Raw genomic sequence first — 25,773 nt, 5'->3', positions numbered from 1 at the left:
AGTTTGGTGTCATTTTATTGTTTTTCTCTTTCCTCATTAAATTCAAAAATATATTTTTTTCTTTATTTTAATTGATTTTTTTTTCGAAAATTACAAAAAAAAATTCAGATTTTTATTTTAAAATTTTTTATCTTATCTTATCTTAGTTTTAAATTTCATAATTCAAATCTTTTTCAAAATTCATATCTTTTTCAAAATCTTATCTTATCTTATTTCAAATTCAAATTTCAACTAAATTCCAAACTTTGAAATTCAAAATTCAAAATTTAAATTTTAAATTTTAAAAATCAAACTTTTTCAAAATTTAAATCTTCTTCAAATCTTTATCTTATATAGTTGACTTTTTTCAAAATTTAAATTTCAAAATTTAAAATTCAAATTTCAAATTTCAAATTTCAAAATTCAAATTTCAAAATTTAAAATTCAAAATTTAATTTTCAAATTCAAAAATTTAAATTTTAAAACCTTTTAATTTAAAAACTTATCTTCTCTTACCTAACTTATCTTTTTTTTAATCTTAAAAATCTTTTTCAAACCTTTTCTCTTATTTATTTTATTTTCCTTTGCTTGTTTATTTGTTTTTGTTTTTAATTTTTATTAGTTACTATGAGTTCTCACCCCCGTCGCTTTGAGTTTGGTTCTAATGTTATCAAAAGGAATGGAAGCTATAACAGGAACATGCATCAAGGTCAAAACAATCAAAGATGGAAAGGAGCCACGAGGATCTGGTCAACCCTTTAGGCAACAACACCCTCCAAGATACCATGGACCACGACCATTCCACAATGCATGTCAAGACAATAGTTATGGTGGACCCTTTCATGACAACCAACACCCACCAAACTACTATGGTCAAGAGCCATTCCGAGGTGCATACCAAGATGATAGATATGGTGGACTCCCTTGTAGTTACCAACAAGTCCCATCATATGCTTATGAACCACCTCCACAACATACCTTTGAACCACCAAACTCACAAGCCCCCTTACACCATTCACCTCCATATGACCCTAACCACCCCAACCTCCACTGGATGACAACACCCTTGGTGTTATTCACCAAGGGCAAACAGAGATTCATACCACCCTTGCCTTTATCACTAGTCTCACCTCTACTCTTCAAGCTCTTATATCCCGCATGGACCAATCCTCTACCTCGAATACTCAGCCCTCAAGCTCTGGTGCACCACCACCCTCTATGGAAGACATCAAGGAGGAGTTTGATTTTGTACTAGAACAACTGGAGGAAGCCGTTATTATTAAAGAGGAAGAAGTGGTTGAAGACTTAGGAAATGTTGAACCTCCATGAGAAAGTCAAGTCCTAGAGCCTCCTTCCAAGACGTTTGAAATTGATGTTGAGGAGGGTGTACAACCTCCAAGGTATATCATGGTTGAAAACTTCGAAGGAGATGATCAAGAGATGGATTCAATCATTGAGGAATTCTTATCTACAATTAAACCCTCTCCCATTGGACTAGACATGGAGATCAAAGAAGAAGAAGCACAACCTCCCATGCCTTTGGTAAGTAATGAAGAAGAGATTGAATTGGAAGAAAGTTACCAAGAGGAAGAGGTTGAAATTGAAGAAGTTTGCAAAGAGGTGGAAGTTGTCAAAGAGCACAATGGAGTGGGTAAAATTCATATCCCTTAGCTTTCTCATCCCACTTGAATATGGTTTACTTGAGACAGATGGTCAACTTAGAGCTCTTTGTGGCATTAAAAGTAAGAGGAAAATGCTTAGTGGTAGGAGTTGCCCTGCAAGGTACAATACGGTTGCACACTCCAAGTTGAAGTGCAAGTATTGGTGTAGAGCGCGATTGAATGGGTCTAGGAAGCTGTTTGGATGCCGTAGTGAGAATTCGGATTGCTTACCACCCGGATGGAATCATCATATTCCACTTGAAGACGGGTGTAGAAACAAGATTTGGGATCCAGGCATACATGAGGATCAAATTTGGGAGCTCAAAGCTTATGAAGAACTCTATCAAAGCTTGAGGAATTTACTTGGTATTGATAGAGCTTATTGGAAGTCCAAGCATTGGTGGAAGTTTCAAGACGAGTTCAAGCACAAGCCACCATGACAAGGAGCTCACCAAATGTCCAACTTAAGGACTTTAACTAAAAGTGCTAGGAGGGAGACAACCCACCATGGTATATTCTTTTCTTTTTGTTCTTAGTTTTATTTTATTTTATTTTCATTCGTGTTCAATCATAATTTCTGCATAGTTATCTGCATATAGCCTGCATTTGCATTTGCATACTGCATATAAAAAAAAAGAGAGAAGGGCACGCGATGCGAAAGCGTCGCTGACGCGTCCGCGTCATAAGGTGCATTTGGAAGAAAAGAAAATTGAACAGAAAGTCACGCGAAAGCATGGCTGGAGGCGTGCCTTAGGCACAAACATGCCCACGCGACCGCGTCGCTGACGCGGCCGCGTCATTTTGAAAATATGCCTCCCACGCGAACGCGTGCCTTGCAAAATCGACGTAAAAATATGTTTGGCAGTAAGTTATGATGGAGCTGGGCTAGAATCGTGCTAGAAGCACAAGCCCTATCACGCGAACGAGTGCCCTACGCGTCCGTGTCGTTTTTAAAAATATGGCCACTCACGCGATCACGTCAACCACGCGAACGCGTCACCCTAAATTTTGGCAAAATGAATTTAAAACAGAGAGTTGCGCGAACGCACGGCTGCACTCGCGCCAATCGCACAAATCAGGCCACGCGATCGCGTGACTCACGCGTCCGCGTCACCTGAAAAATATCGCACACCACGCGAACGCGTGACCCATGCGTCCACGTCACATGCGGCGCACAGCTTATCCAAATCAGCCAGATATCATATCTTTTCTTCCCTAATCCTAATTTTTTCTTTTCCCTTCTTATTTCTTTCTTCTTCCTTTTTCCTTATTTATTCTTTCTTACTTTCTTTCTTTTTTCTTCATCTCTTTAACCTTTCATCCCTCTTCACTTCCATTCTATTTTATTTATTTGCATACTTTCATTGATTGCATTTTAATTTTGTGCATATTTTTTTTTTCTAAATTTATTATTTTTCTGTTGGTGTTAAATTTTCTTATTTAACTGTTGCATCTTCTCTTGAATTATCCTGGTGCTTCATGACTTGTTTTATTCTGATTGGGTAATATTATTTAAATCAATGCTAATCTTTTATGATACTTGTACTCCTTTTGCATTGATATGAACTTACACAGACTTTCATTACCCACACTCTCTTCCCCATTGTTGCAAATTTTTGCACCCTTGATTTGCCATGTGCTTCTACTGTTTTCTCATTGCATGTTGTAGCTACCATGTAATTGAGACTCTTATTATTTGGCATTACCCATTCATATTTTATTTGTTTTCTATCATTGTTTTTGGGTTCCTGTTCTTCTTTTTCTCTTCTTTCAGGCTGGCCACCGAAGAAGAAAAAAGGGAGAAACTTCTATATGGAGCTACAGACAAGTCCATCTGCACATTCTTTGGAAAAGCGTCAGTTGGAGCAACCCGTCCACTTGCACATCTTAGCATGCACCGAGGATGGTGCAATCTTTAAGTGTGGGGAGGTCGATACCGATCTCCATGGGTTAGTTATTTCCTTCCCAACACCAATGTTTTATTTTCTTTGTTTGTTCATTGTTGTATTTGCATGTTTGATTGCATATTTGATTGATTTTGTGCATATTTTACCACCACTTGGTTAAAGTAATATTTTCTTTTTCAAGAAACTTTTTATAACATTTCACTAATTTGAATAAATTTTTTAGAAAACTTGTTTGAAGAAATTTTATTTTGGAACATAGTTTAGAGCTCGAACACACAAAATCAGTGAGATTTTGAGCCTATTTGATTGGTTGCATTTTACCAACCAATATTTTATTTTTGCTGTGTGTTGTTCTCTCTAAAATTGTGATCTTTTTCTTACTTAATTCTATATTTCCATGGTTTGATGTATGGATGCACTTATATGATTGATGCCTTGTTTCACTGAGCTTACATACCCATATGGCCTTACCCTTTCATTATCCTTTGCAAACAAATGTTGAGCCTATTATACCCTTTTATTCTTTACTTTAGCACATCATTAACTCTAAGTGGAAAATAATAATATCCTTAATTTGAATCCTTAGTTAGCTTAGACTAGTGAGAGTGCTCATGAATTAAGTGTGGAGAAATTGGGATTGAAAACAGTTGGTTTGAGAATTGGGTGTTGTATATTCTTGAGAAAATGTGAAAAAGAATGTTGAGGACATGTTTATGCATTCAATACTTTAATCATATGCATTGAGAAAAACAAAAGAAAGGAAAAGAAAAATAGAATAAAAAAGAGAGAAAAATAAAAGAAAAAGAGCAAATAAATAAAAGGGGACAAAATGCCCCAAAGTAAAAGCGGTGAAAGCAATGCATATGTACTGTACTTGAAATTAGAATGCATGAATATGTGGAAAACATGGTTAATGGATAGTTAGGTTTTGTACTTTGATTACATGGATTGTCTTCAGTTAGGTGGGAAAAGTTTAAGTTAATTAAGGATTCAGATTTTAGTCCACTTGACCAAATACATTCCTACCTTGACCCTAACCCCATTACAACCCTTAAAAGACCTCTTGATATGTGTATTTTTGCATTAAATTTTTTGTTGATTGTTAGATGAAGAGCAAGCCTTAGAAAGCAAGATTAGTAGAGAATTGAGAGAATCGAACCTTAAACACTTGAATGATTAGAGTGTATACACTTCCGGTGAGGGTTCGACGCTCGATTCCTTGTTCCCGGCTTTCATAAGCTATTTTCTTCTGCAAGTTTACTTGTACTTTATTTTATGATTTGAATTAGTGAAATCCAGTTCATATTTGTTCTTAAAAGATTTGTTTACTTTTAACCAAGTAGGTAGAAACATTTTGCATGTAGTTGCATTCATATAGATATGTTGCATTACATACTATCTACCATTCCTCTTCACTCTCTTATAGCTTCTCTTGAGCTTAGCATGAGGACATGCTAATGTTTAAGTGTGGGGAGGTTGATAAACCACTATTTTATGGTTTATCTTGTGTTTAATTGAGTGGTTTTTATCAACTCTTTACTCACTTATTCATATGATTTGCATGGTTTTACATTTTCCTTCCTAATTATGTGCTTTAATTAAAAACATGCTTCTTCGGTCTTAAATTTCCTATGTTTAATCCTCTCTTATTACCATTCGATGCCTTGATATGTGCGTTAAGTGTTTTCAGAGATTACAGGACAGGAATGGCTTAGAAGATGGAAAGAAAGCATGCAAAAGTAGAAGGAATACAAGAAACTGAAGGAACTGCTAAAGCTGTCCAACCTGACCTCTTCACACTCAAACAGTCATAACTTGAGCTACAGAGATCCAAATGATGCGGTTCCAGTCGGAAAGCTAACGTCCGGGGCTTCGAAATAATATATAATTTGCTATAGTGTCCGTACATCTAAGCGACGGGAACGCGTGCTCCACGCGGACGCGTTGCAGTGACGAAAATTAGCATGACGGAATTCGCAATCAGCGATTTTTGGACTGTTTCTGGCCCAGTTTTCGGCCCAGAAAATACATATTAGAGGCTATAAAGTGGAGAAATACATCCATTCTTTCAGGGAACATTCAATATACATAATTTTAGGTTTTAGATGTAGTTTTTAGAGAGAGAGTTTCTCTCCTCTCTCTTAGGATTAGGATTTAGAATTTCTATTATGTTTAGGCTACTTTTCTTAATTCCAGGTTCAATGTTCCTTTAATTTAATTTCTCTTCTACTTTTGTTTACTTTATCACTTAGTTATTTATTTTTCCAATTTAATTTATAAATTTCCATGTTAGATTTGATTTCTTTTATTTAATATAATTTGAGGTATTTCAGACTTATGATTGTTTTCTTTAATTTATTAATGTTTTTGATTTATCCAAATTATTTTCATTTAATTTAGATTTATTTTCTCCCTTTGGCTTTGGTTAAGTAATTGGTAACGCTTGAGTTATCAAACTCAATAGTTGATTGGAAATTAGGATTGCTGATTGATTTGGATCCCTCTAAAGCTAGTTTTTCCATAGGAGTTGACTAGGACCGAGGAATCAAGTTAATTAGTCCACTTGACTTTCCTTTGTTTAGTAAGGGTTAACTAAGTGGGAGCAAAAATCCAATTCTCATCACACCGGATAAGGATAACTAGGATGGGATTTTCAGTTCTTATACCTTGCAAAGAGTTTTCTTTATAATTATTAATTTATTTTTCTTGCCATTTAAATTACTTGTTCCCTATTTCAAAAACCCAAAAATATACATTTTCCATAACCAATAATAAATCATACTTCCCTGCAATTTCTTGAGAGACGACCCGAGGTATAAATACGTCGGTTACAATTTTTATTGGGTTTTGTTACTTGTGACAACCAAATTTTTATACGAAAGGATTTCTTGCTGGTTCGGAAACTATACTTACAACGCGATTATATTTTATAAAAATTCTTTACTGGCAAGGAATCCGAACGTCAAAGCATAGGCCTCCTAAGTCTAGACTAGGGGATAAAGAAATTGACACTGATGACTCAAGTTATGAGGGTTTCGAAGATGAAGAAATCTCTGAATCTGGTAAGTTCAGGGGGTTTTAGTTGTGCTACTGCTTTAATATTTCATTTGGCCAAATTTTAATGTCTTCCATGTTATGATTTGGTAGATGTAGACGAAGATGATGATGATCTTGGAAGTTTCTCAGATGCTGACTCATGGCATTCAGAGGACTCTAGCAAGGAGTTAGACTCTGATGAGGAGACACCAACTATTTATCCCAAATATAATGAAAAAACCAAATTTGGAAACCTGGAGTTTGAGGTTAGTATGACATTCAAATCAAAAGCTGACTTTATACAAGCCACTAGGGATTACACTATCCAGTGGGGCAGAAATATTTTATTTACAAAGAATGATAGAGTTAGGGTTATAGCTGTTTGTAAGTCAGACGATTGTCCATGGGTGGTTTATTGTGCATGTAACAGTGAAGACTTGTCTTGGCAAATTAAAATGCTAGTTGATAATCACACCTACCCTAGAAAGAGGAAAAATAGAGCTGCCACCCAAACCTGAACACTTAGCAAGCTAGTACCCAAGCTTAGAAAGCACCCCACTATGAAGCATCGAGAGGTGTATGATTGGTTTGTCCGAAAGTGTAATGTGTACCTCAATAGCACATGCATCACCAGGGCACTAAAAGCTGCTAGGAAAATTGTAGAGGGTGATGAGATAGCCCAGTATGGTTTGGTGTGGGATTATGCAAATGAGTTACTTACTAGCAATCCAGGATCTAGAGTGCAAGTTGGTGTCATCCCTATGCCTGAGGGTCCTCCGCTTTTTGATCGGTTCTATGTGTGTCTTGATGCTTGCAAGCGGGGGTTTAAGGCGGGTTGTAGACCTCTAATTGGACTAGATGGAGCGTTTCTGAAGACACTACATGGAGGACAAATACTTACTGCTTGCGGACAAGATGCTAACAATCACATCTTTGTGATTGCTTATGCAATTGTTAGCGTGAAAAAAAGGATAATTGGCAATGGTTTCTTGAACTACTTCATAGTGATCTTGGAGACTACAGAGAGAACAAATGGTGCTTCATCTCAGATATGCAGAAGGTAATGAATTCTGTAAGGACTAATTTGATTTATTTAATATTCTTTAAAGGACTAGTTTGATTTAATGATTACTTTGTTGGGGACTGAAATGATTTAATATCTTTTTGGGTTTGGAATTTTGGTGCAAGGTTTAATCCCTGCTGTGCAGGAAGTGTTTCCAAGAGTTCACCACCGCTTCTGCATGTGGCATTTGTGGCGCAATTTCTCGAAACAGTGGGGTAGTTGTGAGTTAAAAGACCTTGTGTGGGAATGTGCAAGGTCAAGGACAACAGCTGAATTTGATAGAAACATGAAGAGAGTTAAGTTGATCAACGAAAAAGCTTGACAGTATCTTGATAAATGGCCAAAAGAGGCATGGACGAAGGCGCATTTCAGTGAGGTTTCAAAAGTGGATAATATATGCAACAATGCTTGTGAGTCATTCAATGCAAAGATCAAACATGAAAGGAGTAAGCCTATCCTAACCCTGGCTGAGGAAGTTAGAAGAATCATCATGAAGAGTATGGTTGATAACAGGAAGAAGTTGCAGAACTATCAAGGAATTCTCCCTCCTGTTCAGCAAAGAAGGTTGGAAGCTATGACAGTGCTGTCCCACCATTGGGCTCCTCAGTGGTCCGGTGATGAAAAAGAGGAGTTGTACGAAGTCCATGGCTGGCCGACCAATATGGTGGTTGACCTGGGCAAGCACACATGCACCTGCAGGTTTTGGCAACTTACAGGTAACAACTTTCTTCTCTTAATTAATTAACAATGTCTTCATTCATGATAGTATGTTTAGTGTATCAATTTGTTGGCTTGAAAGGAATGCCGTGTATGCATGCAATATCGGCAATACAAGATAAGAATGACAAGAGACCAGAAGAATATTGCCATGAGTGGTTGAGGATGGAAGCGTATAAGCGTACTTACTGTTTCAATGTCAATCCGGTTAAGGGGCAGGATCTATGGGAAAAAATACCACATCCAGCACCAGTCCCACCCCCAGTGAGGCCTAAACCTGGAAGGCCTACAAAGAAGCGAAGAAGGGACAAAAAAGAACAACCGAGTGGGTCAAAGACAAAAATGAAAAGAAAATACAACCCAATCCGGTGCATGTACTGTGGTGAGGTAGGACACAACAAAAGAGGGTGCGCAAAGAAAAAGGTTTTGGATGCTGAGGAACATGCCAAGCAGATGCAGCTACAACTCGCAGTTGTTACCCTGCTACACAAGGTGCTGAACCCGACCTAAATTTTGCCCCTACTGATACTGATATTGGTACAGAAGCTGAGGCACCTTTGCCTTCACTTCCATCACCCACTCAGCCTGACTCAGAGATTGACAGCAGTGAATCGGAATGCATCCCACCAACCCAGGAAACCCTACAGGTAGTATCATCACTCCTCACTCCTAAAAAAAGTTCACAGTAGCCTAATCATGTAACAACTCATTTGGTACTGGATCATACATGATCAATTGATAGGTAGGCCACCTAAGTTGCAAGTGATCAAAAGAAAAGCAAGGGTACCGTCCTCCCCTAAGCATATTGCAACTAGATCTGTGGTTGTTTCTGCTGAGACCATTAAGGGGACAAGTTCTGGAACTGCTAAGCGGCTGGCCAACTTCATGACCTTTGTGCCTACTCCAGGCTTCAAGGCTCCAAGGAAGACTGATGACAAAGTTTGATTTGTTAGGAATGTGTTATGGTTGACTCATTTTGTGTATGGTACAACATTCTGTTTGTTGCTTTTGTGTATGGTAATTTAGTCTACAGACAATGTATTTGTCACTTAAGAACCTTATGACTTTGTTGTGGTATTTCTCTATTTAGACAATGTGACAATTAGCCTTCAATGACAAGTTACTACTAAGATTACTTACTATCTTCATTTTGTTTATGCCTCAACATAATTCATACAAACAGAGACAGAATTAATTGCCAAATTTTATAAAATTAACCACATTTGACATGGAATTGCTTCCAACTACAAATAACTACTCCCATTCAAGTCAACAAATTCAATACACCATTACATGTTCATAGAGGATAACTGGGTTTATTTAGAAGTACATAACAAACAACAAAGTATCATAACTACTACAAACAGGAAAATCATTAGCAGTTTCAACGCTCTAACTTCAGCTACCAAAGTGCCCAACTTCCATGCCACCTTCACCCTCCATTCATCATACTCACCTTCAACCTCCATATCAGCTCCTGCATCTTTCTTTGTACCACATACATCCACTGCATCAAATTCATCATCATCAACCCACTTAAAATAATTACAGTGACTGCCCTTCTGCAATTTCAGATGGGAGCAAACAAAAAAATCAGACAACACCCAACAGCATATAACAACATGAAAAAGCTTTAACTTCTTTTACAATCACTCACCCGATACCTTGGACATCATGGAACAACCTATTCAGATTCTCTGCTGTCCCATATTTCTTAATCACAGTCTTCAACCCACAGAAACATGATCCATCAAGAGAATTCACCCTCCTCCTTCGCATCGAAACACTAGATCCATGACTGTCGTGCGATGCATGTGACAAACCGCCACCACAACCACCATTTCCTATCTCCATCCACTCAGCCAGTCAGGGATTACGACTCCTACTTACCTCTATTGCCACCGAAAGTGATCACGGTGATGTATTTATTGTTCAAATTGGGATTAGGGTTTATACACTCGAAGGACTAATTTGACGTCTTAAACATAACTTATCTTGTCAGCAACAACATGCTACAGCCTGGCGTTTGCCAGCTTCGCACTTAATGGGCCATGTAAGCGGCCGTTTGCCATCTTAGCTACGGAGATAACGGAAGGACGAACGTGAACAACTGAGGTATCTTTTGAGGACGTTTTTGATTAATTTTGACTTTCGGGGACGAAAATGAAGATCGAGGACACTTTCAGGGACGAAATTGACTATTAACTCTTATTTTTAATTAGTGGAAACAAATTTATACTATTTTTGATACTCATCATAATGACAACTACTTCATCTGACAAATACAGAAATAACAGAACAATACGTGTTCCTATTTAAATGAGACACCAAAAATCTATACATATAGACAATTTTCTGAATCTATACCTTAGAATTTACCTACTTATTATCATCATCATACAATAAAAAATGTGTCAGCAAGATCACACCTTGCATTAAGTCATTAACTTCAATAACCAATTTTTTAACTTACAAAAAGCTTAACCTCAATTTGCACAGCAATACAACGTAGATAAAAAGACCAAATTAGACACAGCATACATACTACTAAAATACAACATCTAAAACTTTATTTTACAAATTTAAATGTTTTAAATAATTGCAGAATCAAAGTAAAGTGAGAATTTTAAGATGGATGAAAGTAAATTTTTTAAAAAGGATTAAATATTACAAATTAGATTTAAGTATTATTAATTTTTATTTTTTAAATAAATCAATTATATTAATAAAAGCATGCCCCCATAAACTCTTATTATAAAAACACTACAGTATTGAAGCTAATTACATTTATTTGTCTATCAAATGTAATATTGTTTAATACATACGGAAGAATTTTTTTGTATTTTTTATTCACTATGTTTGCATGATACTGTGGTGCACCACAAAACTTACATTCCTTTAAGTCTTTGCAATTTTTAGCATAAAACAACGTGCAACCATTAACGCAACAATCAATATTTACTGAAGTTAACCTGAGTTTAGAAACTATTTTTTTAGTTTTATAGAAGTTTTTTTTGGATTATATTATCTCTCATGAGTTGAAGCCGTTGATCAATAGATCGCTAAGAAATATTTCCTTCAGATTTAATTGTCATTAATCTAACAGTAAATGAAAGTTTAGTGTGGTTTTCTTCATTAAGATTGTTTAATTTGTATTATAAAATAGAAATCTAAATTTAGTTTTAAAAGGCTAACATATACCATGTAAGTTAATTTTAAAAAGATGAAAAATTTCTTTTAGAATTAGGATTGTTTAATTGTACTAGACATTTGAAATTTGAGTTTGATTATAAAGAGTTTAAAATACAAGTTTGGTGAATTTCATTTCAAAAGTAGTAGATACCGGCAGTTCCGAGAAATGCTGCTGTTTTCTAAACGTATTATGCTTGTAGAGGTATAAAATCATATAACCTGACACTGGATATATTTGAACTACTATATATGCTACTTTAATGTGGGTAACACAAGTTATAACTAGAACAATACACATGATTACATGAGTTTTCTATATATCAAATTGAATTTTATTACGTATTTGCTACAACACAAGATTACATGAGTCTTCTATAAGATTAATTTATTATATTCAAGCTTGTATAATAACGTAACATATTAAAAATTACACAAGAAAGTAACATTATATTATTATATCATTGCATGAGATACTTCAAACAAACAATAATATAAAAAACTACAAACATGATACCCCCAAGCCTTGTACTATCATAACTAATATATACCTTTTGACTTTTTCTTAAATGGAACCTCATGAAGGTGGTTATAGCTGTATTTATAGATGAAAATGCAACCCAAATATTGGTATATGTCATGTTGCTCAATTGAAAAGAATTTGATATATTTTTTACTAACAGTTACAAACTTTGATATTGAATTCTTAAGCATAAAGAATTAACTTTAGACATCTTTATCTAAGTTTTCACTCATCTAATATTCTATATATATGGGCCAATCCGGCCCATATTTTGGAGTAAAAGAAATTATTAAAAAATAACATAGTCGTATACATGCAGAGACATATAACTACACACATCATATGGCCACGCTGCGGAGAACAACGGTTTCAATAGTAAGACCAGGACCAAACCCAAAAAGCACACCCCAATCAAGTCCTTCTCCGGTGGTTTTAAGCCCTCTTTCAAGGGACTGCTTCCTCATCAAATCCATAATGAAGAACACACATGCACTTGACATGTTACCATAATTGCTAAGCACATCTCTAGTGGCTTTCATCTTCTCTGGTTTCAAATTCACCTTCTGTTCAACCTGGTCCAGAATTGCACGTCCACCAGGGTGTGCAATCCAAAATATTGAGTTATAATCAGATATACCCAACGGATCAAAAGCTTTACTGAGTGCTTCGTTGATGTTCTGCGAAATAATATCAGGAACACTCTTGTTAAGATAGAATGTAAGCCCAACTTCACGAAGGAGACCACCGATGGCTCCATGGCTACCAGGGACAAGTTTTTGATCGGTCGAAACAAGCTCAAAGATAGGCTTCTCAACCTCTGGCACAGGATCAGAACCAATGATAATTGCAGCAGCTCCATCCGCAAACAATGCTTGTCCTACAAGACTATCCATGTCTGTCTCACTAGGACCACGGAAAGTGACTGCGGTATTCTCAGAACAAACGATAAGAACACGAGCATCCTTGTTGTTTTCAGCCAAGTCCTTAGCCAAACGAAGAACAGTACCGCCAGCGAAGCAGCCTTGGTGGTACATCATGTACCTCTTGACACATGGGTCGAGCCCTAAGAGTACAATGAGTTCGTAATCAACGCCGGGCAATGCAACGCCGCTGGTAGTGCAGAAGATCAAATGTGTGATCTTAGACATTGGCTGGCCCCATTCCTTGATGGCCTTGGTTGCAGCCTCTTTTCCAACTCTTGGTACCTCCCTGATCATCATGTCTTCCCTTGCATCCAACGACGGTGCCTTGTATGCACACATGTTGGGGTTCTCTTTTAATATCTCTTCTGTTAAGTACATATGTCTGGTCTTGATCATTGTCCTCTCACCTAAAATGATATGTAATTCACATCCATCAATACTCTTTTTCAAGTTTAAAACATCATCCACTTATATTAAAAAAAATATTGAGTTTTGACATTTTAAATTCCGATCAGTTCGCGTATCAAACCTTTCAAATTATTCATGTAGTGATTTAATTTAATTCAGGTTTGATTTTAATAGTTTATCCAAATTTAATTATAGATATAATGTATTAAATCTAATTATATATGAGTAAATAAATAAGTGTGTGAAAGATCAAGAAAGTATATATGACCAAAATAAATTTGTTTATGTTTAGAAACATAGGAAAATAGTAACTTGTTAAGTAGTTATTGTTATTACTATGAGTTGGATACATATCATATTATGGTGCACGGTATAATATGTTAATTGTTGTGTATCAATAATTAATATCAAAGTAAAATGATGAATTTTAGGTTGATAAATAGTTAATTAAACAACATCAAAATATTTGATAACAATACTTACAAATATGTTGGAACTTTTTCTTTAGGTCGGTCATGTGTTCGCTATTAGTTACTCTGAAATAATAATCTGCATATGTACTCTGATCAACACAATTTGGTGGATTCGCTGTACCAATCGCTAACACGGTTGCTGGGCCTTCTGCCCTTTGTTGAACCTTGCGGATGTCATTCACAGCCACCATGTTTTCTTAGCTAAGTTCTTTGGGATAGCTATAAGCTCAGATATGTTCTTTGGAAAAACAAATGTATTTTGATTTGATGAAGACTTAGGCAGGGGGTGGGGGATATTTATATGCTTGAGAGTAGGGACATATGTGGAATTAAATGGATATAGAAAACGTGCTCAACTCAAAAGTGTCGTGATAGTGACAACGATTATTATTTATTTAGTTAACTTCAAAAATGATGTTCTCAAAGAATAACTTCGAAAACGATGTTCTCTGACTTTGAAAGGATAAACCCGCTGCAATTCTGGACCAATAATTTGGAGGCTCGGGGAGGAAATTTCTATTAGGGGACATCACTCTCTTATTCAGTGATTTATTGGAGAAATTTTTTATTGCCTTCTATTTTTTATATTTTAATTTTATTTGTATATTATTTATGCTTTCAATTATCTATTATTTATTATCTGTTATCTATTTTTTATTATATATAATATAAATGTAAACATATTTAGTGTATAATCTTTTATTCTTAAAATATCTTTAGTATATAAATTTATTAAAAGAAAGTTGTGCTTTCTAAATTTTACTTCTATGTTTTATTTTCTAAGATATCTTTTATTATATATAATGTATATAAAATAATATTTTGTTAATTCTAAAACTAAAATATAAGACCTCTTAAAATTTAGAGAGTGTAAAACACTTAATTACCATCTAGGCTAATATATATCATATTTATTGTTAGAAAGTCACTCAAATAAAGACGCTTAAAATATCTTTTTTTTTTAAGATATTTTTAAGTAATTAAAATTCAATACATATAATTTATTAAATCAGGTTATTTTTATCAAAATTAGATCAGATATTTTGATTTGGCCAAAAAATCGATAAACTATACTTTGAACCGGTCTAAATTAATTTTTCTTTTTATAAAAATAACTACAATATCCCTATTATAAAAAATGACTAAAATACTCTTAATATTATTATTATTATTTTATATTTATATAAATTTTAAAAATCTAAATTCTAATCCTTTTCTTTTCTTTATGCCGTTATAAGGTTAGATTTAGGATTTTAAAAATTAATATATTTACATATATAATAAGAATATTTTAGTCATTTTCTATAATAGGATTATTGTAGTCATTTTCTAAAATAAAAGAATATTAATTTAGGTCGGTTCAAGGTTTAGTTTATCGATTTTTTGGCCAAATCAATTTGTTTGATCTAAATTTGACAAAAATAATACAGTTTAATCGATTATATGTATTAAATTTTAATTATTAAAAAATATTTAAAAAAAAAAGATATTATAAGTATCTTTGTCTGAGTGGCTTCCTTATTGTTATTCTATATATTTAATGAATAACACATTAATTAATACACTAATGATTACATATATAATATTAATATTTAGGTATTTTCTCGAATATTAATTTTTATCAATTATTTAGCGAATGGAAAATGTTTACAATATACTTATACGGGTTTATTTCTTTATATATTTATAGTACCTATTCACAAAACTATGTTATTATTTTTTTCCGATCCAAAAATAAATGACCATTTGTATCCATAAAAGATGAAAACGCTAACATATGTACCTGTACTAAATCAAACTAAATTTGTACCCACGCAAAATATCCTCCATGTAATAAAAGTATCCTGTCTTTATAAGTGATGTTATCACTTTTAAATAAATTTCATTATTAAAATTAAACATGATGTAGTTGGACTGGGTGTGTGAGGAGTTTGGTGAATGAGAGTGGAGTCTACCACCATATATGAGTCTGCTGGTCTTATTTAATTGACTATATTAGATGAGTTTAGTAGATGAATTTACTAAGATGGCGGTAACCATATTTGATTAAGATATATAGCATGTCACGCAAAACATAATTGAATATAGAAGACTCATAAAATACTCTTTAAATTTTAAAAGAAATAAAATACTCTCTTTAAGATTAAGGTTCTGTATTCAAAATTAAAATTTGATTATAAAAGACTAAAATACCCTTTTAAAATTAAAGTTATTTAATTTATATTATAAAATAGAAATTTAAATTTAACTTTAAAAGGACTAAAATACCATGTTTGAGCTAATTTTGAAAAGATAAAATTTTTTTTTTAGAATTAGGGTTCTTTAATTGTACTGGACATTAGTAATTTGAATTTGATTATAAAATTAAAAGTCTAAAATATAAGTTTGGTTAATTTATAAATATTAATAAAATACCTCTTTTAAGATTAATTATAAAAGACTAAAATACAATTTTAGAACGAATATACTTTAAATGATTTAGAAAGTGAAACTTTGAATTTTATTTTAAAAAAAAAAACTAAAATACCCCTTTAGGATTAATTTTAAGGATAAACCACGTTGATATTCTACTAAATTTGGTCACTATTCCAAAAGCTTCTTTTAGTGTTAACTTGAATGAGAATAACCCTGATCCCTTCGTTGACATCATCACTACACTACAAGAAATTTAGTCTTTTCCATGCTTTTAAAGCATGTCAAAAAGTGCAAAAAAGCGTAGCGATAGCTTTTCGCCACGCTTTTTGAACTATCGGCACGTTTTTAAAAGGATCACATCTGCAAACGTGTTGGTTGCTCTATCGTCACATTTTTGTTGATTTATCGGCAAGCTTTATTTTTTGCCACGCTTTTATCTATTGGCATGTTTAAAAACGTGGCCGTATGTATAATTCTATAGCCACTCTTTTAAAACGTACCGAAAAGTGTACATACATATAGCCACGCTTTTAGAAGCATGCCCATTGGTTTGGCTTTGGTTACACTTTAAAAGCGTGCCGATAAGAGACATACAGCCACGCTTTTAAATCATGGCTACATCCATATCAAATTTAAAAAAAAAATACTAGTATGGGTAGAATTTTTTTTTAGATTTTTCTAATACAAAATAAACCTGCTTTCATACAAAAGAGATGTTAAAAGATTCATTTTTCATTGATTTGATTTACATGGTATGTACATGTTACAAACATTTGAAAAAGAAGAAAAGAAAAGCCATGACTATGATCAACTTCCAGCAAGCTTTTGCTATTCGAGGTGACACCTTAAGAAATAAGTACTCAGAATTAGTAAAAGGAAAATTTACAATTCCATCACAAAAAGCTAATAACCTAATTCTTAGATATTAGTATCACAAAATTGTCCATCCATTCTGTTGTGAACAGCTTTCACCGCGCGACTACTCTAGCCACCATAGCAGCCCTGTTATCGCTTATTTCCATGTTCAAAAGTGGTTTTTTCATGCAACCTTCAATTTTCCTAAAACACCCCCTCAAAAGCTTATGAAGATGCTAGGGGAAGCCTAAAGAAAATCTTAGTTCCACCTGCAAATGCATATCCAGCAAGGCAGAATTAAATAAATAGAATCAATCATCATAACGTCATGCAAAACATATTTAAAAACAATGTATGAAAAGGAAGTATTTTTTAATTGAGTTTGAACTTGATTATCCATAACCAAAGCACTGTTTATATGAAATCCAACATAAAACCAACTACCTTACCATTTTTCCTTTTTGCTTTTGTGCATTTCAAATGATATAGGTAACTAACTCCTTAATAAAATTAACTATTAAAAATAATGAAAGAGAGGAAACCAGGTTCAATCTTAAAGCATGTATGGCTTGCATCCATATTCGAATGCTGCCAGAGCTGGGAAAGACCTATTCAACCTATTCTATGTAAGTTTTTCACGTTTACCTTTTTTACACCTCATCTCTTCACTTTCAGCATTTGTGGCGGAAAAAGAATGACAGATATTTCAAGCGAACTTTTCCATCTTTGGACAACATATGATATTGAGTAGTTTTTTCGTACTTAGATATTCTAGTAGTGCATTCTTTTGGGGCATTTTCGTGCCTAGATATGCAAAAATATGAACATATCTTGTTACCTGGCTAATCTCTAAGGCTAGGACCTATGTATTTATTCTTTTCCTAAAACATATTCGGGTGCCCTGTAACATGAACCATGGCTCAATCTCTAAGGTTAGACCTATGTTTTAAATTTTGCTCTCTCCTTCTTGAGATTTCTTATCCTCTTCCTTTCATACTCTCTTCTTTCACTGCATTAGGTTTCTTTCCTTTTTACTGTAAAGCTAAATATGAAGTCACCAAACTTAGAGTGATAATTAATAATCACCATGATAAAGTTAGTTTATTCATGTCCAAGGTAATGAATTATCTGAATAAGTTTGATATATGATAAAAGTAAGCCACTTTTTCTCCCTTTAAAGTGATATAAAGAAGACTATTGATTGCCTACTATTCATATATGAGTATTAAGTTCATCAGACTGATATTAAAGTGAATTGTAAATAGCTATACTATGAGAGATTACCTCGCTTACACATGTTGCTGAGGGAACATGATGATATACTATATCACTAGTTATAGAAGCAACAGGAGCTTACTGAAAGGACAAGAATTAAAGAAAAATGAAAAACTGAAAATACATGAATAAATAGAGCATTTTCACCATGAAACATCAGCACCTGAATGAATTGAAGAGGAAGTTATCGGGATAGAACAAACCTTTACAAGAGTTAGACTATAACCAACTCCATAATGATGCTTCAAGAAAGTAAGCTATAAAAAAAACTATAAATAAGAGGAGAAAAAAATGCATAATACAATCATGATACCTAGATGTGCATTCAAAAGTTAAAACTAAATTTCCACCAATTTTGCCACTAGAAATCAAGTCATCATAGGAAAATAACAAAAAAACTGGAAATTTAGAAAGTAACTGCTCATAAAATTTAATGAGTTGCCTAATATGAAATTTAAAATAGGCAAACAGTGCACACACATGGGTGTCGGTGCACATGCACGCGTATGCGCACCATGAGAGGATAGTAGAAAAAGAAATTAACCTAGTTGAGAAAGGAAAGTACAAAGTGGATAAAGGCATATAATAAAATATATACATATATACACAACTTAATCTGCATATATAAATTTTGTCATTGATCCTCATGTTCCATTTCAATCACTAGCTTTCAAATGGACGGTGTAATTGGAGAAAGTGAGAAGTAAATTAAACCTTCCTCGGCATTTCAGAAAACCATTGGCCATGATAGCTATCCGATTATCTAGTTCATCTAATTCATCCATTGAATGAGTTGTTAGTAAGATTATCCTTCCCTTCTTAAATTTTTGTATTAACTATGAAGTCAAACGCATTGAGTATGGATCCATTCCGCTGGGAGGTTCATCAAGAATTATAACATGCCAGGTAAGACCAGGGGATTCCAATTTTTTGTCAATATATGAATACAAAAATAGAGCAAGTGTTTTTTATATGCATACTACTTTATTGTTCCCTATTAATGCAACTCCAAGAGACAATTTCCTCTTCATGCCACCAGAAAGAACTCGCACAACACTGTTAATTTTATCATCCAGGACCACCTGGTCATGCAATAACCATTATTTAGAATCCCATATTGATTTATAATTGAACAGAGTAAGGATAAAAGACAAAAACTTAGGGATAGGAGATGCAGGACAATGTCTACATTGCAAAAGGTTCATCAAAACGTGATCAGAAACTCCTGAAAAATTTAAGATTATATTAATTTCAAATACAGTAGCATTTAGCTAAAAATAAGTCCCACGATAACCTTATAACTTTGAATATTGGGCATAAAACAACCAATTTCCCATAACGTTATTGTAGAATGTAAAACATTTGCAAGAAACATTCCTTTGTCTCCTAACCAACCCCTTTAGCATAGTTGGGGAAATTTTATATGACTTCAAAAAGAAAAGAACTGTTAATATCACCAAACTCACCTCATCAGTCATATGGTGATTATTTTTAAATGCTCTCTGACCTACATAAATTCAATGGTTCACAAATTTAGCATAATGAGTGTAAAAATATAAATAAATTTAAAAAAGTAACTAATGCAACAATAATAAAAAATCAACTCTGGGCATATAGCTATATTTAGATGATGATACTGATTAATAAGGAAAAACTAGAAAAGAGAACAAGTACAAGAGAGAATTTTACTACCTTTGAGTGTTTTCATCTTCACTAAGACCTTTTAATCTTTCTCGCATCTCATTGTAATAAAGATTAAGCATTAGTTAAAAAGATAGCAGACAAGTATGACAAATGTTTAGGGTTTAGTAGAATCAGCAGAGGACACTGAAACCTTATTTGCTCGTCTAACTGGTGCTCCTTATTTATAAGATTTTCTACTTTAGCCTATAGATTTAAAAGAAAAAAATAAAAAATAAAGACAAAAAAATAGTGAGCCAATGATAATAGAAAGTTCCTGGAGGAGAAGTACTGAACATATATTTTTTGCGTGAACAAGGGCGCATGGAGAACGGTGGTGAGGTGGGTGAAGGAGGCAGTGATCGGCGGTAAGTCAGAAAGTGTTTGAGTGTATGTTGAGAGTGAGAGGGAGAGCTTTGGTAAGGGAGGGAGGCGCAATAAGGATGAGAAAAATTAGGGTATTCTAACTTTATATAGGAGGGGTAATAAAGTCCTTTCGGCCACGCTTTTGAAGCATGGCCAAATCTTTAATAAACCGACATCCTCATAAAAGCGTGGCAGTTGATCCTTTTTAGCCACGTTTTTAAAGCTTGACAAAAAAAAGCATGGCTAAATCTCTAAATCAATTGCCACCTTCATAAAAGTGTGACCATTGACCTCTTTTGACTACGTTTTTAAAGCATGACAAGAAAAAAAGTGAGGCGACAAGCCTTTTTTCTTGTAGTGCTAACCCACTCACCTGTGTTGACTACTTCCGCAATCATCACTCTCTTTTTCAACCACAACTTAAAAACTCCTTGCACCATCTACCAATTTTTCGATCCTTGGCCCAAACCCACCATGACCAAGGGTGGCAGTATGCACCATACCCGCGGGTACCCGACCCTACCCAACTCGATCCGCTGCAGGTAGGGTTGAATGCAGAGTGGATTTGAACGCGGGTTAGGTAGGGTGCGGGTTGAGTCTCAACCCTACCCGACCAACCCGCACCCTATATATGTATATGTTATAAAAATATGTTATAGAATGGTGTTAAAACAAGAACCTCTTAGTACAAAAGATCTTTACCATTAAGCCAAGATCATCAATTGATAATTTAAGTTTTTGTTTTTATAAAAATTAATTCTATTTTAGTGATATATAAATAAAACATTATATCACAATATTTTATTTGTTTATATTATTAATTTAAGCAAAGATTTTTATGTAGAATTGAATATTTAATGGTTATGTTGTTTATGGGACAATTGTATTGTTTGTTGTATTATTGTGTTGTTTGTATTGAATTTTTAATTTGTATGTTCATTAGGTTATATAATAATATTGCATATTTGTGAAAACCTGCAGATAGGTTCTAATACCCTCGAATAAGGTAGAATTGAGTTTTAATAACAAATTTAACTTGTGGGTAGAGTTAACGTTGGGTTTAAACCCTATTCTATCCATTGCCAGTTTGCCATCCCTAACCATGACAATGTCTACTTTGCCGCCGTCAAATTGAAGGTGATTGACAAGTTGAGGGAGAAGTGCCAACCAAGATTTGGAGAAATCTTTCTTTCCAATAATGAAAAATGAGACGGCTTTGCTAAATTGGTTCTAAATCGTCATTGTAACGACGAGTGTTGATACTTTGAGGGCCGATTAGAAATTTAAATTGATATTTCTTGAGTTTAAGTATCATTATAAATGTGGAGATCCTGAGGAACTAGAGTATGTCACTTCTCCTTCGCCATGATCCACTTCTGTGTGATGTCAAATAGTTTAAGTTGATGCTGCTACAAGGGTGTTGTTGTTGCCCATGTTGAATTTTGGAAAAAAAAAACGGATTAATAAAAACATTACACTAATATATACATATATATAAAAGGATGGTGAAAATTTTCTGTGGATACTTTTTTCTCAAAATATGTTATTCATATATTCATAAGTAAAACTTGCACACGTTGAATTTTAGAAAAAAAAATAGATTAACAAGTACATTAATGTAAATGCAACAATACATTGTATAACTTTTTATGGCTAAACGGTCAAAATAGTTTATCAAATTATAATTGTAAAAATCAACTTGGATTAATGGAGTGTTTAGCTCCCTCATTTGCTTAAATAAATGTTAAGAATTTGAATTTCGCCTTGTGCTTGCAGTGATCTGTTGACCAGTGACAAAATTTAAATAAAGCTCAAATCTATAACGAATTAATCCTTAATTAGTTTGCTGAATTAGAGGATATTGTAGAAAAAAAATTCACGTATAAATCAAATTGATCTCCCAAAATTTTGTTGAATCGAACTAGTACATCAAATTTGCTAATGTGACTTACATTAATTATTCCAACCCCAATTTTTTCCTGAATTTTGTTTGCAATACCTTGAAAAATGAAAGAAATTGGGGGGTCGTTGGCTGAAGAAAGAAAAATAAAATAATATTAAATGTGGAGTCTAAATAATAATAATAATAATAATAATAATAATAATAATAATATAATAATAATAATAATAATAATAATAATAATAATAATAATAATAACACATGTGTGGCTTCACCACTAAAAAAAATTATTTTTAGTGATCATTTATTTGTTTTTAATGATAATAAATTAAATATAAATAATTTTAATTTTACCTCTTGTTATTTTATAAAAAGAAGAATAAATTAATTGTTAATAGCCTTGTTAAGAGATACTTTCTATTAAGTACCAATTACGATTCAAATCGGATCATTTTTGTTTTTTATTTCTATTCATATTTCATAAAATTAAAAAAAGTATATACATTTTTGTTTTTTATTTCTATTCATACACTATAGTTAGCAGTCTCATTGCCATCTTTGCCTCATCATTAGAACTTTAGAAGTGTCGCTGCCATCAACCCCACCATAGCCACTAGCAGCAACAATAACAACCAATAACAATAATGTCTTCCAAATTAAAGACAACATCGTCAATCTGCGAATTTGCGGCTTTGCAATAACTAGGGATGACAAAATGCAAAATGAGTTCGGTGTATGTAAGGGTAAGAGAAGATGGAGTAGAGGCAAGGGTTGGGGGTAATACTATCATAGCTAATACTTTTTTACTTTATTATAAATGGATCCTCATACGAAGGTGCTTATAATTGTTTTAGATGAAAATGCAACCCAAATATATATTGGAATGTGACATGTTGCTCAAAAGAAAAGAATTTGATTTATACTTTACTAACAGTTACAAGTTTTGATGTTGAATCTTCGCATAAACAAATAACTATAAACAACTTTGTCTAACTTTTCTCTCAATTAATAATATAAGGGCCAATCAAGACCTTATTTTGGAGCCAAAAAAACTATTAAAAAATAATGCAATAATATATTTTCAGAGATAGATATATAATTAAGTGTATTAGATGGCCACACTGCGAAGAACAACGGTTTCAATGGTGAGACCAGGACCAAAACCAAAAAGTACACCCCAATCAAGTCCTTCACCTGTGGTTTTAAGTCCTTCTTCAAGAGACTTCTTCCTCATCAAATCCATGATGAAGAACACACATGCACTTGACATATTACCATAATTGCTAAGCACATCTCTAGTAGCTTTCATTTTTTCTGGTTTCAAGTTCACCTTCTGTTCAACCTGGTCTAAAATTGCACGTCCACCAGGGTGTGCAATCCAAAATATTGAGTTATAATCAGATATGCCCAGTGGATCAAAAGCTTTACTGAGTGCGTCGTTGATATTTTGCGAAATAATATCTGGAACACTCTTGTTAAGATAGAATGTAAGCCCAACTTCACGAAGGAGACCACCGATAGCTCCATGGCTACCAGGGACGAGCTTTTGATCGGTCGAAACAATCTCAAAGATAGGCTTCTCAACCTCTGGCACAGGATCAGAACCAATGATAATCGCAGCAGCTCCATCCGCAAACAATGCTTGTCCTACAAGACTATCCATGTCTGTCTCACTAGGACCACGGAAAGTGACTGCGGTATTCTCAGAACAAACGATAAGAACACGAGCATCCTTATTGTTTTCAGCCAAGTCCTTAGCCAAACGAAGAACAGTACCGCCAGCGAAGCAACCTTGGTGGTACATCATGTACCTCTTGACGCATGGGTCGAGCCCTAAGAGTACGATGAGTTCGTAATCAACGCCAGGCAATGCAACACCGCTGGTGGTGCAGAAGATCAAATGTGTGATTTTAGACATTGGCTGTCCCCATTCTTTGATGGCCTTGGTTGCAGCCTCTTTTCCAACCCTTGGTACCTCCCTGATCATCATATCTTCCCTTGCATCCAACGACGGTGCCTTGTATGCACACATGTTAGGATTCTCTTTCAGTATCTCTTCCGTTAAGTACATATGTCTATTCTTAATCTGTGTTCTTTCACCTGAAATAATAATGTGTAATTCGTATCCATCATTACCTTTGATAAAGTCTAGAAAATGAAATATATAGCAATAATATTATTCTTGAGTTATTTTCGAAGTGACTTAAATCTTTAAGTACCATTTGAATATATAATTTATCCAAATTTGTAATTATAAAAGTAATATTATTATTGAGTAGTTATTACTGTTAATATCAAACGGTGAATATGATATATTGTATAATATGTTAATTTTGCATTTTAATTAATATAAAAGTAAAATGATAATTTTTTTCTTAATAAATATTAAATAAAATAAAGCTAAAACAGTTAATAAAAATACATACAAATGCGCTGAAATTTCTTCTTGAGATCAGTCATGTGCTCGCTATTAGTTACTCTGAAATAGTAATCAGCATATGTACTCTGATCAACACAATTTGATGGATTTGCTGTGCCAATTGCCAATACAGTTGCAGGGCCTTCTGCTCTTTGAACGTTGCGGATCTCACTCACAGACACCATCTTTTCTTAGATGTGTTTTTTGGATAGCAAAGCTTCGCTATGTTCTTTGGGATAGCAAAGCTTATTAGCTATGTGTTTGGTATTTTGGTGAAGAATTAGGCACGGAGAGGGGGGATATTTATATGCATCGATCAGATTAGGGGCATAAGTGGAATTAAATGGAGGAATTATTGGAACATATATATAAAACGTGCTCAACAACTAAAAGTATAGTAAACTCGTAATAATGCTCCTGGATTCAAACCGTCAGCAGATGTATTCTGACTTCTTCGTTGTTTTATTGTCTTACTTTGACTATGATCATGTATCATGGTACATATATATTTGTGTACTTTTAGTATAATTCATGATATTGTCATTATTGTATGTGGATGGCGGCTCAGATTGTTGGCTTAATTCTTTAGTGATTTATGTAGTATCTATTTTTTTTTCTTGCCAAAATATAATATTTTTTATGATATCATTTTTTTTAAATTTAAGTTCATAAAAAAATATAAATAATTATATTTCTAATAATATTTGTTATTTGTTTGTACGTGGTAGAATATAGTATTTGTTATTTAATGTGTGTTTTATTTTTTTTTATTTGTTTGTGAAAATTTTCCTTTAATTTTTTATTGTATCATACTATAGCAACTTTTAGTACGCTATCTCATCAGAAATGCTATTAGGGGAACATAAGATTTTATATATGTGACGGCTATTTGAATAGATGCAATAGGTAGTTTGGAATCACTTATTGCTTCATTAGTACCATTTATCCATGTCATGTTGAAATCTTTTCCAAACAAAAATGTTC

The 25,773-nt window shown here is 33.6% G+C and overlaps 3 protein-coding genes and 1 long non-coding RNA gene across 4 annotated transcripts; 1 reads left to right on the top strand and 3 right to left on the bottom strand.

Moving 5' to 3' along the window:
* The first annotated feature begins 7,143 nt into the window (after positions 1-7,143).
* On the top strand, positions 7,144-9,308 carry LOC112742252 (uncharacterized). Its single transcript, XM_025791490.1, has 5 exons — positions 7,144-7,643; positions 7,792-7,867; positions 7,972-8,362; positions 8,817-8,969; positions 9,106-9,308. Exons 1-5 carry the CDS (start codon positions 7,144-7,146, stop codon positions 9,306-9,308), a joined length of 1,323 nt encoding a protein of 440 aa, XP_025647275.1.
* A 2,886-nt stretch (positions 9,309-12,194) lies between these two features.
* Positions 12,195-14,148, bottom strand: LOC112741542 (stilbene synthase 3-like). The gene is made up of 2 exons (XM_025790569.3): positions 13,890-14,148; positions 12,195-13,405 (listed from the first exon to the last, which is right to left on the bottom strand). Exons 1-2 carry the CDS (start codon positions 14,068-14,070, stop codon positions 12,414-12,416), a joined length of 1,173 nt encoding a protein of 390 aa, XP_025646354.1. The 5' UTR covers positions 14,071-14,148; the 3' UTR covers positions 12,195-12,413.
* A 2,860-nt stretch (positions 14,149-17,008) lies between these two features.
* On the bottom strand, positions 17,009-20,550 carry LOC112741545 (uncharacterized). Its single transcript, XR_011870638.1, has 5 exons — positions 20,117-20,550; positions 19,891-19,931; positions 18,628-19,506; positions 18,434-18,505; positions 17,009-17,418 (listed from the first exon to the last, which is right to left on the bottom strand). It is a non-coding gene; the product is annotated as an uncharacterized lncRNA (long non-coding RNA).
* Positions 20,551-23,261: 2,711 nt separating this feature from the next.
* LOC112741543 (stilbene synthase 3-like) lies at positions 23,262-25,079 on the bottom strand. The gene is made up of 2 exons (XM_025790570.2): positions 24,797-25,079; positions 23,262-24,470 (listed from the first exon to the last, which is right to left on the bottom strand). The coding sequence occupies exons 1-2, from the start codon at positions 24,972-24,974 to the stop codon at positions 23,479-23,481; spliced, it is 1,170 nt and encodes a 389-aa protein (XP_025646355.1). The 5' UTR covers positions 24,975-25,079; the 3' UTR covers positions 23,262-23,478.
* Positions 25,080-25,773: the final 694 nt, after the last annotated feature.

Source organism: Arachis hypogaea, chromosome 14, assembly GCF_003086295.3.
Source record: "Arachis hypogaea cultivar Tifrunner chromosome 14, arahy.Tifrunner.gnm2.J5K5, whole genome shotgun sequence".
Lineage (NCBI taxonomy): Eukaryota > Viridiplantae > Streptophyta > Magnoliopsida > Fabales > Fabaceae > Arachis > Arachis hypogaea.
The sequence above is the reverse complement of the archived record's forward strand: the minus strand, read 5'-3'. Positions and strand labels throughout refer to the sequence as shown.

Coding starts and splice junctions, on each gene's coding strand:
- LOC112741542 (XM_025790569.3), bottom strand. CDS start 14,070: ATGGTGGCTGTGAATGACATCCGCAAGGTTCAACAAAGGGCAGAAGGC. Junction 13,406..13,889: donor GAAAAAGTTCCAACATATTT/GTAAGTATTGTT, acceptor ATATCATTTTAG/GTGAGAGGACAATGATCAAG.
- LOC112741543 (XM_025790570.2), bottom strand. CDS start 24,974: ATGGTGTCTGTGAGTGAGATCCGCAACGTTCAAAGAGCAGAAGGCCCT. Junction 24,471..24,796: donor GAAGAAATTTCAGCGCATTT/GTATGTATTTTT, acceptor TTATTATTTCAG/GTGAAAGAACACAGATTAAG.
- LOC112742252 (XM_025791490.1), top strand. CDS start 7,144: ATGAAGCATCGAGAGGTGTATGATTGGTTTGTCCGAAAGTGTAATGTG. Junction 8,363..8,816: donor CAGGTTTTGGCAACTTACAG/GTAACAACTTTC, acceptor CATGCCAAGCAG/ATGCAGCTACAACTCGCAGT. Junction 8,970..9,105: donor TGACTCAGAGATTGACAGCA/GTGAATCGGAAT, acceptor ATCAATTGATAG/GTAGGCCACCTAAGTTGCAA.